Consider the following 20,776-nt stretch of genomic DNA (forward strand, 5'->3'; position numbering starts at 1 on the left):
CTGCACTGTATCCAAACAGAACAATTTATTAGGTGACAGTACCATGAATGGGGCGTGTTTTCAGTAGATAATAGGGATAAGCTAGTGCTATCCTACCCGCACACTCCATTTAAAATTAGAAGTCACTGTGTTCAGACTAGTGACTGACTTAATGAGGCACTGACATCAAAACAAGACTTCCTTTTATGTAGCGAAGGAATTAAGGAAACGATGGACAGAACGGATGTACAGTCCATGGAGCTGGTAAAAAGGCAAGAGCGATTTGCTTCGTTTCATGGTCTACCGGTAAGTAAATTACGGCCCAGACCAAAATAATCACACTATGGAGACGTTGAATAATTTATATCACTATCACTGGGGGGCTACCATGTAATGCAGGGGAGGTATGTTTATACCATTGGAGTAACATCTGAGGAAGTAAGGGGAAAAAAACTTTTGAAAGTGTCTAAAAGGGTTATTGTAGTATCTCATTGTTATAATTTTATCATTCTGTTTTTACATAACAGTCTCGTAAGGATAGAGGATAAGGATATTGCGTGCATTATATTGCATATAACTTAAAACATTGCAAGTGTTAAAGATAGATTTCATGGGAAAAAAATGTAAGTAACACTTATACTTGGGAGGAAAAGAATGATGGACCCCCATCTATTAATCCAAAATCAGTCTTGCAATAGTTACAGTTTAAAAAAACAACTAAAGTGATAAAACAGTAGTATACACACTAAAAACTAAATAATAATCCGTTAAATTGAAGGGATCCCAGGGGTATCTCACTAACACCCAAAATTGTAAACAGTAAAACAGGAAAGTGGGAACCACATCCAATAAGTGTACAAAATTGAAATACAACCTGGAGAATAGAAACCAGAGCTGAAATATTCTATATAAGAATAATAGTGAATCTAGAATAATAAAAAATACAGATCATAGCGTAACACAGTATAATAATAGTGAGAAATGTGGTGCTAGTAGCAAACTCACAAACAAAAGTCGAAATCAGGCCTCTCACCCCCCTGGGGTATATATAATAATGTAGACTTGATAGTAGATTCAAGTAATATGGATGTCTTCAATGGAATGGATAAAAAGAACCATACGTGGTGAAGTATGTAAGAAAAATACAAAATATATTTATTTGATTGCACTTACAAACAGATAGATGTAAACAAGCATATCTCCAATTCAAGTGGAACAAAACCGCTGCGTGGTGGAACTGGAAACCGGAAAAATTCCAACTCTGGCCGCAGGCAAATAGAAGTACATATAATATTAAAATAAATAAAACAAATAAAGAGTCCAATTTTGTACGCTTATTGGATGTGGTTCCCACTTTCCTGTTTTAAAAAACAACTAAGCCTTAACGATAGCAAAGCATATACCATGTCTTCATAGCGGAATAAGGCACGCGTAGCAAACAGAGATTAAACCATTGAGGATCCATGTTATTGCTGTAAACGCTGGCCGCTAAGGAATTAAATGTATGCATGATAAGAATGTAAGCTCATTGAGCAGGGCCCTCCACCTCTCTGTTCCTGTACGTCCAGTTGTCTGGTTACAATTATGTGTCTGTTAGCCCACACATTGTACAGTGCTACGGAATCTGATGGTGCTATATAAATATTAAATTAATAATAATAAGCACTGGACTCTCTTTTTTGAGCCGTGCTGTTGCTAAATGAATTGGACTAGGATCGTTAGAACAGAATATTGACACCATCACTGCTGGTCCTGAAGAGGTTAATGTGAATTGGAAAATAATAGCCACTAAGGTTTGCTGTGCAGAAAAGCTAATTACTAGAAAATCTTAATATTGTGAATATGGGTCTGAACTGCTTTCACTCCAGTATTTTTTAAAAATGCTTCAAGCACAAGCAGGTCTCGTTTTAAGGAGCTAATTCTAAGAAATAGACTATTAGCATATGTCAAGGGTGACTTATTTCCAAGCATGGCTTTAGGTTATATGACTATGACTATACTTCTACAAGCCCATGAATTGTAATATAAATCAAAACACTGATACTTAGCGCGTATTAATGTATCACAACGAATTCATGAATTAATTTTGGGGCCAACACCCAGGAGACACTGGAAAGTATCTGACAGCTCTGTTTTAGCCAGCATTCTATATAAAAAAAAGAAGCAAGTTACCGTTACTCGATTGTGTTACAGCTATGTGTATGAAACGGGACCTGTACGTCCGACTGACTGTAATTACTAATTGGCACAAATTTGACCTGCGAGTCTCTGTACATCACGATATGCTTTACCATCCAAAATGACCTGCGAGTCACTATAAAGAACTTTTTTCATGCATACAAACGACACAAAAGATATAATAAACACATATTTACAAAAAACAAAACAAAAAAAAAAATAAGCAAGAAATGGAATTCTTAAGTATGAACTTTTTCTGGTGATCTCTTGTAGCAGGTGACAGAGACAGTTTTTTTCAAACAATTAGCACATAAGACAAGCTGAAAGATTCAGGGATATCTAAAAATGGACCTTCTTATGTCATATATGTGCGTAACCCATGGATACTTTTGGTCTTTGAAAACCAGTCACATAAAACGCTGTTATCAGAGCTTAAGTATAACGCACTATTTATTGATAATATTGAGAAAGTACATGAAATTGTCTAACCTATTTGCCAATCTATGGAGAAATGTTTTTGATACATTATGCAATTTATGCATAGACTGGCTAAAGTAATAATATGCTGTCAATATATCTTTTTTATATCAGGGTTTTGCTAACACAAATGCTCTTATGGTCGCTTTAGACACTCCATTATTTGGAAGCCAATGCAATGCATCGTAGTCTATTAGAGGTAGTCACTAAAGTAGGAAAAGCCCAGAATTCGGAGTGAATTTCAAATCTATTGTTTTAAGTTTGTCTCTTTTGGCCTTAAATATTGAATTCATGGCTACTCTTACTATACTGAATTTCTAATTTACAATTGAAATTCACATTAAATTCGATTTGAGTGTGTCCTTTCTTTCCTGGGTTGGCGAAAGATATCGAAGAATTTAGGAAACGTCACTTAACTTTCAAGGGACTGCTTTGGTGATTAATGAGTGGAATTCAGGCAAATATATGTTACATAAACTCATGACTCTTATAGAAATGAGGAAGGGTAATGTGGCTGATGAACATTAATTAATTTTGTGGATGAGATTTCTTGCAAGTTTTGACCATTGGCCAAATCATCCCGTTTCCTTCACAGAGTTCCTTCATATTAATAAGTAATATTCGTGATGAATTCTACTCAGTTTGTTGGGGATAATATAGAGAATTGTCAATAAAAGTGATTGTAATCAAATTTAATAGGTTACCTGCACCATTGTCATCACACACGTAGTGAATTAACAGGTTTTATTACAAATTAGATTTTCTATTGAAACCTGACTTGTATATGAAATTCCCTTAAAAACAGCATGGCAGTAATTTCAATAGATTTATTTAATTGATTATTTTAAAAGCTTTTGTCCTGAGAAATAATTAGTAGAATTTGTGCTGGATTCTCCTTGTATACAAACTCTGCTGTACAGCAGGTGAACTGACGAAAATGTATTTACGACGAGACAAGATGGACGCACTGGATCAGAGGGTGTAGAGGGCCCTGCTCAAACAAGCTTACATTCTAGAAGGAGTGGGGCAAAGTGGCACAGAGGGTAAGGGTGGGATGTATTTCATGTACGGGGATAAAGTAGGTTACTAAAATTGTTTACAGTGAAGGGTTAATTTATTGGATGACACAGTTGCAGGAGAGGAACTAAGGTGGGCTACCAAAGTGTGGGGAGGGAAAGCTATTAACAGTTTAATTAGCACGCTTTCCTAAATGGTAGATGGTATCAACCCTGTGCGTTACAGGACTTTCTTCCTTCGTTTATCGGCTAAAAGCCGTTAATGGACAAAAATGTCTGGATCTTTTTTGCAGTGATTTAAAACATTTTTGAAAAACTCACCTTATTTTCTCTGTAGTGATTTTACTGTTTAAGAACCAATGCCATTCCAGTCAAAATCACAGTCTTGTATTTATACCAGCACAGTTTATTATTATTATTATTATAATTATAGGCTTTTATATAACGCCATCACATACAGCAGCACTTTATTATTATACAGTAGGGATATATACCACAGCAAGTGGCTGACGGACAAAATAATGTTGACAGATACAAGTGGTTAAGAGTGCGCTACTTAAACAAACATATGTTGAGGTGGTTATGGTACAAAGAGTGTTTTGGGTGCTGTACCCCATCTTCAAACAAGCAATTTGGAACGTGGGTCTAACCTACCTACAGAGCTTGCAGTCCAACACTGTTGTCAAACGTTGAATGGCTTTGGATGTCTGATTTTGCAATAAACCTTGTACATTAAGTAATGTAGCAGTCTATGGATGCTGTGGACAGCTGCGTTTTTTTTGTTTTTTTGTCAAAACTCTCAAAAGCAATTTGGCAGAAAACAGAGCAAGCACAAAAAAAAAACTATAAGTACCATAACAATTTGTTACAAAATTAGTAATACATATGATCAGATTAATGATGCAGGAAAAAAGCCTTATTTTTGTCATCGATGGACAGATGGACAGTTTTAATATGGTGTTATTACATTTCTTTCTTTTTGTGTAGAAATCCTATCCCTGAACTTATAGATCACTTATAAATAATATTTTCACAGGTTGGTGTAATGCCTGGAGAGAACCTATTTGTTCCTGAAGAAGATAACAGTTTATATTTTACATATTCTGGCAGTGCAAATGTGCTTGAGGTTAAAGATCTCCATTACCAGGTAAGAGAGGGTTTATTTTATGAATGAAACAACTAAATATACATTTGGTATTTTGTGTATTCCTCATTCTTGTCTGCGAGACTTCTTAAATGATTGAAGACTAGAGGATAGAAGAAAGAGTCTGATGGAGGTTGGCAGGCTGTTCCAGAAGAGAGGAACTGCCGGTGAGAAGTCTTGCATGCAAGAGTTAGCAGTAAGGATTATAGCAGCAGACAGGAGAAGGACCCCAGCCGAGTAGAGAGACTGAGAAGGGCCGTGCCTACGTATTAGTGAAGAAATGGGGGCTAGAGGTGTGTAGAGCTTTATAGGTAAGGGTCAGTATTTCGAATTGACTTCTGTAGGGTACAATGTAAGGATTGACAGAGGAGCAAGGTGTGAGAGGAACGATAGGAGAGATAAATCAGCTCGGCGGCAGCAATCATTACGGACTGAAGCAAGGCAGTTCCTGAGGAGATCAGTTTGGAGAGAATTAAAGTAACCAAGGCAAGACATTACTAGAGCATGAACAAGCTTTTTCATAGAATCTTGCGTAAGGAAGGGGCAAATGGGGGAAATGCATTTTAGGTGGAATTGGCAGGCTTTAGCACTGGAAATGAGGTGTAAAGGTGAGTCCATAATCAAAAATAACACCAAGACAGAGAGCTTGCAAGGGCAGGCTGATGCAGGTACCATCAACCTGCAGGAAGAGTGAACGAGAAGGATTAGTATTAGGAGCAGGAAAGATAAGAGACTCAGTTTTAAAGAGATTGAGTTTCAGAAAGCGGGAGGACATCCAATTGAAGATGGTAGAGAGGCGATTAGTGATGTATTCTAGAACAGCAGGGAGAGATAATGGGAGACGAGATATATCTGGCTCAGCCACCACTTGTTCAGTAGCCTGTGAGAAAGCCGAGAGGGTGGACAGGCACAGTCTATGGAATTTGATTCACGTTTTACAGAATAGACTTTTTTTTTTTATATCAGGTCAACATATAACAGATGTATGAACGCATAACAGAGTAAACTTCTAAGCTAGACTGACATATTTTTATGATGATAAGAAGACAGGGTATTTCAGACTATATAGTCAAGAAATTATAAACATGCTAAAGAATAGGTATATTAGGCTAGATATTCATGAGAAGATTAATATAGACTTAACATGCTAAAGACAGGATATAACTGGCTAGATAGTCACGTGTAGATTATTATAGAATAAACATGGTAGGCTAATGTTGCAAGAGTGACTACCTAGGAGTCGTCGTCGTTTGTCAAATTAGCAGGTATAGCAAAAAGGGTCAAAGTAAGACAAAGTAGATATACGTGTCTCAACTTAAGCTTAGGTAAATGACAGGTTGCACAACAAGTTAAGCGCTCTCTATGCATGTTTATGGTACTAAGCTGGTGAGGTTACAAAACCTATATTTTTTTCAACGTGTCCCAACATGTGTCGTTAATCTTGCATTCTTTGTCTTCAAGGTTAATTTAGGTGCTCAGATCCCATGGTACGAGAAACTGGCAGAGTTTAAAATGCCGTGGGAATGGAATAAAGGGAATGAAACCTCCACAATTAGAAATCTGAATGTGAGGGTAACCAGTGGACAAATGTTGGCCGTTATTGGAAATACAGGTAAGATGACTACATAGCCCATAAACCCCTACTATACAGTAGCTTACAGTTATAAGAACGAGGACAGAATGAAAATTTCCTGATCGCTGGAGATTCGTACTGATCAGGGAGTAATTTACGGATTTGCCATTTTTTTACAGTTTCTTAGTGTTATCATATTTTTATTTTGCTTACATCAATGATGCAACTTGCATCATTATCTTATTGAAAACCAGCCAAGAAAATATATACATATATTTATATAGTTAGTGCTGACATTGCACATTGTAGCCGGAAAAAAAAGGCATGGAGACAGTCACTTGGCCGGGTGTCCCAATCATTTCCTACAAATGTGCTGCTTTGATATCTGCTTGTCAACCCCTCCCTCCTTACATACTATGCAAGATGAATAGATAATTTGAGAGATTTAAAAATAATTTACTAAAGTAAGAATTCAAAGCGAATTTTACATTTAACCAAAATAGTCGATTTGGATAAATTCTCCAAGTCAGTTATGCTTTAAGTTTGGCTACTCTATCCTAAAATTTAAAATTCACTATGAATTCTAACTTTGTGAATAACCCTGTTGGAGATCACTGCAAGTGAATGTAACATTTAAAATATCCGCAAAGAGAGGTGAATAACCAGTGTGCAAACTGCATGTTCACCATTAATGTGTTGGGTTAAACGTCTCCTAAAATTCAGACTCCATAGACCAGAATGAGAGGTTCCTGATAAGCTGATCTATTTCCTGGAGTGAGCAGAATTCCGACAGAACCAAAATTCATAAAGCAGATTGCTATATCTCAGAATACAAAGGGTCAATGAATTTTAACTGTATCATCAAAACCAGGGATTTGCTTCAAGAGTCTACATTTCTACATTTTATTGCCCTGTGTTTCTGTTTTTTATAGGATGTGGGAGGACGTCGTTACTTGATATCATTACATGCAAAGATGAAGGTGGAAAGATCAGATCGGGGGAGATACTCATTAACGGGACATTAATAAACAAACATTTAGTTAAGAAATGTGTCGCTCACGTGCGCCAGGATGATCAGCTCTTACCACACCTGACAGTTCGAGAAACATTCTCTTTTATTAGTAAACTACGCCTTCCCAAATCATATTCAGAGGAGCAAAGGAAGAAAAGGGTAGGAATGAGGTTTTTAGTTATTTTTTTTTTTTTTTTATCTTGAAGTCAAGAAATCATTGATCTGCCTGTGTGTTCATCTTTTCTTCTATATCATGATGGCCTATAACTGTTACCTACTGAGCCCTTACATTGAAAGTATTGCTAAACACAAGTGGTTGTGGCCAAATGTTAGGCCCGCCCAGTCCCACTTAGGGCAACATCAATTTTACTTATGTACCGTCTTATAAGTAGCAAAACAAAATAAAATATAATAAATACACAAGAATTACAGATCACAGGGTGCAGGTGTGAGCAGGCCCGCAAGTCTCAGGGACACATGGACCATGACAAGTGCAGATTGGTGCCATCTGCGATAGAGATAACTTGCATCCCCACTTTATCACCAGATACTACAGAACCTCCCCCAACTATAAGAGAGAGGTTCTGTAGTAGTAGTCATTTCATCCCCCACCCCCCCCCCCATGACTCCTCTCCTGCAACTGTCAAAAATAAGTTAAGTTCTCAGTGAATACTTTTCTAGCAACCTATTTCATTACCCCTACTTATACCCTTTGTGTCACTATACCCCACTCCCTCTAGCATGTAAGCTCACTGAGCAGGGTCCACAACCCCTCTGTTCCTGTGTGTCCATTTGTCTGGTTACAATTACGTGTCTGTTAGTCCACCCATTGTACAGTGCTACGGAATTTGCTGCCGCTATATAAAATATAAAAATAATAATAATAATATTGTTTATGGCAGCATCAAAAATGCGGTTGGGATTGCCTAAACTTTGATCAGTTTGTAATTTAGTAAACAGATCTTCTTGCAGATATGGTGCCTCCCACTGGCTACACTTTCTCCACAATTCTTTTATTTCCACAGGGATTCAGTGTGTATAGAGTCATAAACATAATAACTTTCTTTTTTTTAATAGTACCTTTAGATCTTTCAGAACAGGTAATGCCGATATTAATTACTTTTCAGGTTGCAATTTGACACTTACCTTATTACGCGTGATGCTTTACAAATACATTTTAAATATTAATGTTTATAGATGATTAAATAATAGAATATAGAACATGCTGAACGTAGAACCTTTTATGCCCAATTTGTTTATTTTTTCATCACAATAATAGGTGGAAGAGGTCATAGCAGAGCTCAGGTTACGGCCATGTGCCAACACTAAAGTTGGGAATGAATTTACGCGAGGAGTATCAGGTGGTGAACGACGTAGAGTGAGCATTGGGGTCCAACTTCTCTGGAATCCAGGCATGTATACACCAAGCTAATTGCAATTACAGTTCACATAAAACAGGAGGCTGGAGGAACACATGACTTACCTTTCTGGTAGTATACAAAAGAACCTGATGGTTTTACATAAAGAGTGTTTACTACAGAAGAGTAACTGATGACCACATCTCGCCTGCTAATATTGGGCTAGCACCATCTGGTCCATACTTTGGCCTGCAACTTTTGAGCCAAAACTCTTGCTTAAATCTAATTTGGTTTAATCCGGGAAAGTTGCAGTTTACAATTTATGACCAGTTGATCAAAAATACAAGACAACATTTTGAGAATTACATAATGAAAGTCATATTCCTTACGCTCCTCTTCTTCTACTACAGGTATTTTGATACTGGATGAGCCCACGTCTGGTTTGGACAGTTTTACTGCACACAACCTCGTGATAACTTTGTCGAGGCTTGCCAGGGGAAATCGATTGGTCATATTATCGATCCACCAACCTCGCTCAGATATATTCCAACTGTTTGACATTGTTCTTCTCTTGTCATCTGGAACCACTATTTATTCTGGGACAGCCAAAGACATGGTGCAATATTTTTCTTCTATAGGATATCCTTGCCCCAGATACAGCAATCCTGCTGATTTTTACGGTAGGTAAACATAAGCACAACCTAATTTCACTTTTACTGAAATCTTCCCTAAAGTTTCTGAAGATGCTCTGATTTCTTTTTATGGGTTGACCAATAAAGGCTGATCATTTTCTATTGACTCCAAAAAGTTTCCATTACACTTTTATAGCATATAAAATTACAAAATGCTGAAATACAGTAGGGATATTGAATACATTGGATATTGGGTGTTATAGATACCTGGGGTATTTATTTTTCTTGTAGGTAAGCCTTTTTTTTATTTATCTTTGAAGATGATGATAGCCCTTTAAAATATGTTATTTTGGCCAATGGTACATAGATGACCTGATTTGTGATAGCAGTGAGTGCCTGAGTATATGAATGTCCCTTAGAGTATAAAGCTTAGGAATCAGTGAGAATCCCACGATGAATTATTCTGATGTAACTGAATTCCATTTACTAATAATGTAGCCGGCTGATTCCTTTTTTTTTTTCCATTTCTTTAATGTCAATTATAAAAGGAAACAGTAACACTTGTATTGATCTCTTTCTAATGCCATATAGAGATATTGCTTTAAAAATAAACACATCGTAAATTTTTTTTAAAAAAAATGTAAAAAAACAAAACAAAACAAAAAAGATACTTGCAAGTTGAAACAGCAGACCTGCCCCTCCAAAATCGGAAAGAGGCTCCACCAATCAGGAACCCATCTTTCTGGTCTATGTTGAGGTTTCCTATGAATCTCTGTCCATACATTATCAATGGGATATGTAGTTGAGAATTTAGCTGGAATTCTACTGATAAGACCCGCTTTTGATAGTCCTGTTCAAGATTCTATGATGGGCTGTGTGCAGCAATCTGACAATACCCCATCTGCACATGCACAACTCTGAGAGAGGTAGGGACTTTGGCATTGTATGTAGAACTTATGTACAAGTTGGACAGAAGTTGGACACTTTGGAGAAGGTAAAACTTTCTCCTCTGCAATTCACACCAGAGCCTCAGAGGGGGCAATCTAAGAGATGCATACATTTTGCAAATTGCTACAGTTATAAGCTTATCTGTGCAGAGAAACAGGGTCCGAGAACGGTATACGCCATATGCATTCACTTTGTCCAAAGGTTTATTTAAGCTGTTTTATTTACTGGCTATATAAAGAAGTAAAATGAAACATAGCACATACAGAAGCATATAAATAAACTGACATATAGCTACATAATTGTCTTGGTTGAAAAATAGTCCATCATTAAAATATATCTTTTCATGCTGTTGGTCCAAAAGAAGGAAAAAACAAAACAGAGCAGCATTTTGAAGCGATGGCCAATTATGCCAGAGAAGGGAAAAAATTATATTCTTGACTCTATAATGGCAGTCAGGTTTCTACTTGGATCAACAACCAGATATATTTGAATTATATCTTCGAATATTCTGTTTTAAAAATCAAACAAACAAGCAAACATAAAACATAAGAGCATAAAATGATAAAAGTATCTACAGAATTTGATAAAACTTTGGGTGGAGAACTCCACACCCTTATTTGTCTTACTGTAAAGAACGTTTTCTTCTGCTGTAAGTGAGTAAAATAAAATTCATTTAGTAGTTAAACCAACAAACTATTCCTGCATTATGTATATGTAATTTCTGTGATTTCAGTTGATCTGACCAGCATTGATAAACGAACCAAAGAGCAGGAAGCTGAATGTCTAGAAAGGACAAGATTCCTGGCTCAAACATTCTGGGATAAAGTCAAAGATTCTAAAGATTTCCTGTGGAAAGTCAGCAGTGAAGAAAACAAAGATTCTGCAGCGAGTGAAACGTGGTAAGCTTACCTGATATAAATCTAATTTATCAAATATTTATTAAGTCAAAATATCCAGTAGCAGATTTTTCGGATATGTAGTGACTGTACTTGAGAGTATTGATACTTGGTTTAGTCTCTAATAACGAACCAAGATTTATCGAACCTTTAGAACAATAATAAATAGTGAAATCAATTCTAAATAAAATATTCACACCGTTCCCATTGTTAAATAAGTCTCTAACTCACTGGAAAGAGCAGTGATTGTAGTGTAAAACATTTTTTTGCGAGTAGTTGCTTGGATTAATATAGAGTGTCTGTCATAAAGGATTCATACCAATACTAATGATTTATTATTTCACTGAAATATAGTGAATTTTCAGCTGAGTTCCAAAATCGTAGCCAGTTGCATCCTACTTCTATAGTATCAACATATTCTGCTGAGCTGTGCAACATGTTTGCCATGTTCGTAGGAGAACAGGGCTCTGTCCAAATGAGCTTACTGTAAGGGGTGTTGTTTAGTAGAGGAAGCCCACGATGCAGAAGAGGCTGAAAGCACGGAATCAGGTTCGCAGTACAATAGGATCAGATGAAGAGTGGTCAGGTAAGCCAAAGGTCAGGGCAGGTGGCAGAGTATTGTAGTCAGGAATCAGGTATGGGTCAGAATCAGGAAAAACAGCAGGACAGGCACTGAAGGTATGAACACCGTAGGATCACAGTATAACCGAGCAATGAGTCTTAGCAAGAGTGGAGTTTAAATAGGAAAAGGGAGGTATATCACTTACCTTCTCTCCCCCTCCTGAATACACCCCTTTGACAGTACCGCCTTCTGTCACTTAAAGAAAGGGTTGTTTCGGTAGGCGTGTGCCATAGGACTCTCTTGTTCCGTCTGGCATGCTGGCTTCTGATCCGCGGTGCTGCTTGTGGGATGTGGCACAGCTTGTCTCCACATCACTGCGGGTCGGCCACGTGGATCAAATGTGCAAATATCAGTGTCAGAATTTGTTGTAAATCAAATGAATCCTTGGATCTATCTTGGCTACCAATGTACTAATGTTACAGCTGCGGCCTTGAATACCAGCTCAACAAGTAGATGTTTCCAAGAACATAATCCTCCATATCTTAAAGCAAATATTGATACAAGCTGGTTCCATAAACCTTGACAGGTGCTTCAGTGACCAGCATGGTCTTCAAATCTCAACCCAGTAGAGTATCTTCAGGATGATGTGGAAAAGGGAGATTAACAGTACAAACATGTGATCAAACTGTTTGCAGGAACTTCATGCTGCTATTGGGACAGGATGGACTAAAACCCATCCATAATATGTACAACACCTCGCTGAATATGTGGTTACTATAACACAGTCTGTTCTGGAGGTATACTCTGTTCTTGATTAGTATAACCATAAAATGGTCACTGAGTACAGTAACCTGAAAGTAATGGGAATAAAGCTAAATTGTGAATTTGTAATAGGAAAACATTTTTTTTCTGAGATATGGAAAATGGGTATTCCGTATGTTTATGTGGGAATGAGACAAGACTCCTATAGGTCGCTTAAAATATATTGACCATTTAATTGTAACTTTTTAGCATGCCTGTTTGTTCATATAAGCAGTGTTTTTCTTTTTAATGATTTTGTGAACCAAGTCAAATAAACCTATGTCTTTCCAGTGTAAATTCTCCAATCAAATCATCTGAAAAAGTAATTCTTATGGATGCTCGTGAAGCAGACCAGCTGCCACAAGGATTTCACCAATTCTCTGTTTTAATAAGGTATTATGCCATTGTCTGCTATCGATAGATTACTTATTTTAACTTACTTTTTACTGAATGGTCCAATGAAATTGAATTAAAAAAAGGAGACCTCAAAATGGGAGCTAAACGATTGGCAGACATTGAGAGTTTAAAGTAATATATTGTGATGTTTGTGATAGGTAATAAAATATTTCAACAAACACACATAAATCTAATCTCTTAGGACTTAAGGAAGTCATAAAGTCGACAAACATGTTTCTTTACAGCTCCCATTTTGACAATCAAGAATTAGGACAATCAAGAATTGTCCACCTCTTAAACCCACATACTCGTCGTGTCTCTTGTGGGTTTAGTAATTAAACGCCAAATTGTAGCAAATTAAAACCTGAATGGCCAAAAATTGCTGATCTGAAAAAAATCCAGAACTCATCTATAGATGTGGCCTGACGTTTTTTTGCCTTTATTTTACAATTTGGTTTTCAATGTGCCACTATTCAGATTTTAGTGAATAAAACAAAAAGTCTTCAGACAACACAACTTTTTTTCAGAATAATCCTAATTTATGGGGTGGGTGGAGAGACACAGAGGAATCTAGAATGAGAATGGCATTGTGTACATGCCTGTTTTGCCCGAAATCATTTGTCAGATGTTCTCTACAGGCTGGGGAAGGTTTTTTTAACAGTGGAGATTGAGGCTCCTCATGGTTCATTTTTTATTTAATAGGAAAGGGTTTCAGTTTGATTTCTGCTCACATTAGTCCACTCCAGAAGTATTACTTTTTTTGAAAGACCCCCAATGCTAAGTAGACCACTAGAGAAAAACCCTTTCATAGTTATAGCTAAAAGCTTTTGAGCTATGACGTCTTGTTACAGAAAAGGCAACGTTAGTAATCATTGTACAATTTAATTTGCCATGCTAACAGATATACTATTGGACTGTTTCATTATTTTCAATAGACGGCACATTTCCAATGATTTACGGGATCTGACAACATTACTGATCCATGGGTTTGAAGCTCTGTTAATGTCATTGCTGATAGGCTTTTTATATTATGGACAAGGAGGTAATCAGCTCTCTATACAAGACACAATCGCTCTCCTCTTCATGAAGGGATCCCTCACCCCCTTTGCTGTGGTACTGGACGTAGTAGCAAAATGTGAGTATCTATTAAAATGGTTTTAATTACGTCTTGTGTTGATAATTGTTAACATCATTGACCAACTCCATTGATTCCAGCATTGATTCAATTCATGTTTTGCATGTTTATAGGTCACTCAGAGAGAGCTATGCTTTTTCACGAATTGCAAGACGGCTTGTATTCTGTTCCTTCATATTTCTTTGCAAAGGTAATGTGATCTTTTGCAGTTTCTGTTTTTTACTTTCTCATTTTAGATAATATTGTGGCAAAATAGACAATATGTAAAATCATGTCAAAATATGCTTTAATGATCTACTGGACTCCAGCCTAAATCATTTGACTACACACAATTTAATAGATAATTACATAACTAGATTGGATGTATGGTTGAATCGTGGATGAATGGTTGGAGACATGAAACATTACTATAGATTCTACAGTATAATAAATTACCAATTCATTTGTTCTTTTGTCTCTAAGTACTATCCATATTTCTCTTCTACAGCTTGTGACTTTCCCCTAATCATTCAGCGTCTCTCTCTCTCAACTTAGCCCATATCCCTTTTTCAAAGGTAGAAAAACAAAATAATGGACAAATAATGGAACCTAAGTAGTTCTAACTTTCTTATATGTCCTTCTACAGGTCATTGGTGAACTACCTGAACACTTTGTATTCGTTGTTTTTTATGGCGTTCCGATATATTGGTTGGCAAACCTCAATCCAGAACCAGTAAATTTCCTGCTTAACCTCTCGTTACTGTTCCTTATGGTATATAGCAGCCGGGCAATGGCTTTATGGATGTCGGCGTTGCTACCCACAATGCAGATGTCGTCTTTTCTCAGCAATGCTCTGTTTACAGCCTCTTATTTAACAGGAGGTTTTATTATCAGTCTCGGGAACCTATGGACAGGTAGGTCAAAAGACATTTGCTTATGCATTAGAAACAGAGAGGTGACAGTTCCATCCAAACCAACTCAAGTTCAGACCAAAGACCAAGAGATCCATACTCTAATATCACAAACCAGAAATGAAAGAACTGGTGTTGCGCATATCAGTGCCCCTTTTGATAATATGGTTTCTGTTCAATCTTTGCCTATAACTCCATTAATGATAAACATTGGTTAAAAATCTACAAACTGGTGATGTTGAATAATAAATTCTGGATTGTTCCTAGTTTAGGTAGGTCATCAAACTAAGTTTTCAGTGGGACATAATCATCTACGGTTATGTCTCTTCGCAAGGTTGAATGTAAAAAAAAAACATTGCCAAAACAAGTATGCCAAAAACAGAGGAATGGATGTCTTTTAAAGAACAGCAAACCTGCCAAGTTGCATGATAATCATATGTGATACATAATTTGTAAGGAATCCTTCCAATTACCTGGGGGCTCTTTCACACGGTGTTGTGTGGGTAGGTATAAAGTGCAGTATTAGCATATGTTTAAACCAGTTCACTTTTGATGAATACAGGACATTCCAATCCATACACATTGTCTTCACATTGTGTGGGCAATCTTTCTTGTTTCCATAAATTGTGTGTGACTTTACCTAGGTATATGTTGTAAATGTTCAGGTGTCCTAAAATTTGTCTGAACTAGATGCTAATGTTCCAGAATACTATTATTAGAAAAGAAAAAAAAATGGCAATAGAAGCTCAACTCATGAGAACAATTGAGATTGCGTATCACTAAACTCCATACAATACTAAACTCCCTACCCAATGCACATTTTGCCAGATTTAGCACCAGCTTACACATTTTCATTATTTAAAAAAAATTCCAAATTTCACATGGCATCATCAATATTCCATCAATCAGTCCATTACAATGTGGTAATATTAAATAGTTAAAGCCATAGTTGTAACCATAATTAAACTGATTTTCCCTGCAGGAAAAAATTTTTTTTCTTTTTTTTATTCCATAAACTCCTTATGCATTTGCATGTATTTGGAATCAAATAATAATGAATTCAATGTTCATTTAATAATGTATGGGTTTATACATTTTACATCTGTTGATTCACAACACAGTGGTCAATACTCTGCTAGAATGCGTGTTGACCTCTTCCAGCCCTCTAAGAAGGATTTTAATATTTTAATTAGATTTAATGGTTAACAAAAAAAAAGTATCATTCTCACATATCTGCTCATTGTTGTCATAGTTTTTCCGTGACACTGACACAGAGACGTAACTGGCGTTAGTAAGAAGGAGTGATAGAAAATAATACGATTATTGACTAATAAAACATTGTCCTGTTTTAAAGAAAAGTATTTCAGATTTTTTTTTTTTTTTTTTTTTTTAATTCTTTATTTTGGTTGTGCGTAGAGTAACATATAAAGTCACATTGCCACAACAGCTGTGCGACTTGGAACAGTAAACAATAAACAGTTGGTAACATTGCGTGGCTTGTTATATCATACACATTTTGGTTTTTGGTCGTTTTATATATAGCGGTCTCTATAGCTTGGGGTTGCATTCCCGGTATCCTGTGTGAGCTTGTTGTCTCCGTCGGACCCTTTGCTAAGTGTGGTTTGCGGGAGATAAGCAGTGTGTGCTGCTTGTAGGCATATATGTGTGTGTCTGTGTCCGATCTGTTTGGCGTGCGTGGTATAACCCGGGAAATTTATAGTGAGTGGTGCATTTAAATGGCATATTCCCTGTAGCGGGATGTTATGTCGCTCAGTGCCTTGCTTGGTGTGTTTGCCTGCCTCTGTTGGGTTGGGTTGCGGGTTCCCTGTGTAAGTTCTGCCAGGCGAGGGGGCGGTTAGTGATTCATGGCCCTTCGGCCGTCTAGTCAGGTGTGTCGAGAGTGTGATCAGTCGTTTTGGCAACTTGTAAATAGTTAAACATTAGTAAACATGGAAACCAGAGAAGTTATAGAGAGAGCGAAAACAAAGAGAAAAAAATCATGCTTTAGTGTAAAGTCCTTAGAGTGATGGTTCTTGCCTGTGAGTTCAGGTTGTTGCTGGGTCATGTTGTTCCCGAGTTGGACCTCGTGGGATGAAGGGGGTCACCCGGTCAGGGTTCCATGTGTGTGTCGAGGTGGTAGTACTTTGGGTTGCAGCGGGGCGTAGTGAGTCCGTCGGCAGCCCCAGGGCAGGTAATAGCGCCATTGCTTCTGTGAGGGTGCTTACTGTGTGTCTGGTGTCACCTTTCTGGATCCATAGGGCTCGGGTCATCAGCCACTTGTAGGGTATATTTTTCAGCCTCAGCAGCATGGTGAATGGTCTGAGGGACCTTCTCCAGGCGAGTGTGCTGCCAGTTAAGTCCGCATAAAATGTTAGATCCATCGCTTCAAACTGATAGGGTGAGCTTCCCCTAGTTGCCGCCACGACCGCCATTTTATCCTTGTGGCGCTGAAATTTTATGATTAGGTCTCTGGGTGTTTCGGTAGGTGCTGTAGCTGGCTTTGGGGCTCTGAAGAAGCCATCCAGTTGTGTTGTTTTAGCCTGTCGTGGCGAGAGTAGGGCTGTCAGCAAGCGCCTTAGCATGTGCGGTAATTCGTCTGTTGGGGTATTCTCCGGGATGCCTCGGATTTTTAAGTTATTTGCCCGCTTTGCATCTTCGAGTGCCGCGAACCGGCGCTCATGTCTCTCATTCTGGTTTTTGAGACCCTGTACCTCCGTTTGCAGCTCTGCTAGTTGCGTGGCTTGGTTATTAGATTCCGTTTCTAGTGCTCCCATTCTCCCGGTTAGTCCTTGGATGTCGGCCCGTAGGGACGCTACATCTGATTGGAGGGCGCGTTGGAGATCAGCGAGCAGTGCTTTCAACACCGCCGTCGTTACCGGCGAGGCATCCGCCTTTTGAGGAACCGGTTTTGGTGTCGGCTCCGCCGGGGGGTCTGCTTCGTCCTCTCCCGTGGAGAAGTCATCGGAGAATTCGGAGTAAGTTTCCGGATAGGCGGCCATTTTGGGCCTGGACGTCCCCGGTGTTTGGCGGAGCAGCTCGGCTATGTTAGGGCCCGGTCTCGGGTTCTCTTGCTTGGCCTTCTTTGATTTCCGCCCCATTGTGTTGGTCCGGTACCTGGCGCTTCAGTAGGCTATGGTAGTACCGTTTAGGCGTTGCCAATTGCTGGGTTTTGCTCAGTTTGGGCCTGGTTGAGTCGGAGCTCATGCTCCATGCGACTGTCTCTCTCGGTTGCTTAGCTCCGCCCCCCTCAGATTTTGTTTTTAACATCATATTTTTCTTTTAATTTGAATTAGGTTGTGACATAATTTTTAAGACACATTTACGAGAGTCCTTGGCCATTTTCGTTCTAGTAATTGTGTTTCTACTGTTTCTGTTTCAAACATAGTACTCAATTTAATAAGCTTTCCGAACGATTCAATGCTAACAGAAAAATATTTCCAAATTATTTTTTTACAGACGTCACTATTAAAGTTTTTTGGCCTTTTTGTACAAAAATTATTTGCACACTTTTTCTAACAGTAAAAGTTTATTAACCCCTTAAGGACACATGAGATGTGTGACATGTCATGATTCCCTTTTACTCCAGAAGTTTGGTCCTTAAGGGGTTAAAAGGAGGTGTTAGTTGGTTATTTTCTATTGTATGACTTTCTTGATCCTTCACAATGTACTCATTTTTTGCAATTTTGATCTCACAGTACCATATTGGATTTCGTTCGTCTCTTTCCTCCGCTGGGGATTCGAAGGACTAATGCAAGTTCAATTCACAGATCTGTCATATAGTTTGTCCCTAAACAATTTTACCATCACAGTTCCGGGAAAACTGGTGAGGCAATATTTCATAACTTTAGCAACACTGTTTTTCTCAATATTACTTCTTTTACCATAAAGTTGGTATAAAATTACATTCCAATTTTTTTTGCCCCATCATATATGGCAATAAAGATTGTAGAGAACGATCCACTAGAATAGTGTGCTCCACAATAATCAATCACCGATTTTAAAATTGACTTTTTGACAAACTGAATTACCTATTTATTATTTGTAAATTTAACTAGCTTAGGAAATATGAATAAACCAGTCTCATAACTATCGATAGGATGCATAGTTTTTTTTATAGTTATCAGAGCGGCTACAGAAAGTGCAGACTATAGTGCTGCAGAGAGCCCCATTTTTGTCTAATTGCGCTAAAATCGATTGACAGAAAACTAGGGAATAGTTGTTTATTAGGAAGTAAATGCCCAAGCAATAAATGCAGCAGCCATTTCAGAGCCCAGAGCAGGTCAGTGACTGGGGCACAATATATCTCGTGGCACAACTCGGATATATATATATATATATTTATGCCTATGAGTTTCTTACCTCCGGCATCTAGTTTTACAGCTGATTGATATCGCCTTTTGCTTTAGGGCAGGTCATTACATTTTTTAGGAGCTCAAACTACAACATACTTTATACTTTCCTGGTTCGTGATCAGAATATATGATTGATATAATATTTCCTAGATCAGGGGAAGGCTACCTGCAGTACTCCAGAAGTTGTGGACTACATCCCCCATAATGTTCTGCAACCCATTAAGATGGCAAAGCATCATGGGAGGTGTAGTCCAAAACATCTGGAGTGCTGAAAGGTCGCCTATGCCTGTCCTAGACCATAGTCCCCAACCCATGTTGGACCACCAACAATCTAAGATTTATGTATTTCCCTTTTTTATTCAAATGGAGATACTGACAAAACCTGGACTGTTGGTGGTCCACGAGGCTAGGTTGGGGACCACTGTCCTAGACTACCGAATTACTTGACAAGACAAGAACAAGCCCATAATAACAATAAATATAAAATTACTACCTCACTCTACTAGTTATAATAACATACATGAGAGATTTCTGCACGTCTTTCAACCTTGTGGTTACAATGACTAAATATTACATCAACCTTTATTTTCCCTTCAATCATGGGGATTAATACAATTCTGTATCTCTTGTATACACGTGATTTGGGCAAAACATTATAACTAAACTCCATGCATAACTTCTTTGCAGATCATCAAAAATATGGAGATGGACACGTATCCACTATACCTGTGCTACTTAGTGCTGATTGGTATAATCGCTGGCTTTCTTGTACTCTATTTCATAAGCCTAAAGTTTATTAAACAGAAATCAAGCCAAGACTGGTAAACATAAGATTCAATGGACAGCACTGGACTAATTTGCAAAAGGTCAGAGTTGACAAGGAGTCCTTCTTGTCAGCTATGAAGACCCCACCATGCTATGCTCTACAACAGTTGACCCATAACGAACCAGCTGATGTTAGGCTACAACTGACAGAGGATTCTGGGAAATATTATCCAGTCCGAAGTGAAGTGCCACGTTGTATATATGAAAGATACTGTAACGGCACGTTTCAATCTATGTACACATTTTTTTCAGATTATATTGTCACAGTTTACTGCTGGTCTAGTGGTTAAATGGGTGATGTTATTGTAAATGCACTGATGCAGTGATGTAGCTATGCTGATTATATACTCTATGTAAAGATAAGAGAAATAACTATTGTTAAAGAAGTACTACGAATTGCCAAGTGATAAATGTATACTGAGTTCAAGAAGCCACTGGGTGGCAGTAAAATCCTAATATTCTATAAGTTGCAGGACAACAATTTTAACATAAACGTTCTTTTTTTCTTTTGAGAAATGGCTTTTGTATTTTATTTTTTTTCAATTTCATGATTTATTTATAAAATGTTAGATTATTTTTTGTAGATGTTTGTGATTAACATC

At 37.7% G+C, this 20,776-nt stretch overlaps 1 protein-coding gene across 1 annotated transcript; it reads left to right on the forward strand.

Annotated features, from left to right (window-relative positions):
• Positions 1-120: 120 nt before the first annotated feature.
• Positions 121-20,705, forward strand: ABCG8 (ATP binding cassette subfamily G member 8). Its single transcript, XM_063441466.1, has 13 exons — positions 121-285; positions 4,687-4,797; positions 6,256-6,406; positions 7,300-7,538; positions 8,659-8,791; positions 9,148-9,417; positions 11,051-11,216; positions 12,868-12,969; positions 13,908-14,107; positions 14,221-14,297; positions 14,733-15,000; positions 18,693-18,820; positions 20,037-20,705. The coding sequence occupies exons 1-13, from the start codon at positions 211-213 to the stop codon at positions 20,172-20,174; spliced, it is 2,058 nt and encodes a 685-aa protein (XP_063297536.1). The 5' UTR covers positions 121-210; the 3' UTR covers positions 20,175-20,705.
• The last annotated feature ends 71 nt before the right edge of the window (positions 20,706-20,776 follow it).

Source organism: Pelobates fuscus, chromosome 2, assembly GCF_036172605.1.
Source record: "Pelobates fuscus isolate aPelFus1 chromosome 2, aPelFus1.pri, whole genome shotgun sequence".
NCBI classification, from domain to species: Eukaryota; Metazoa; Chordata; class Amphibia; order Anura; family Pelobatidae; genus Pelobates; species Pelobates fuscus.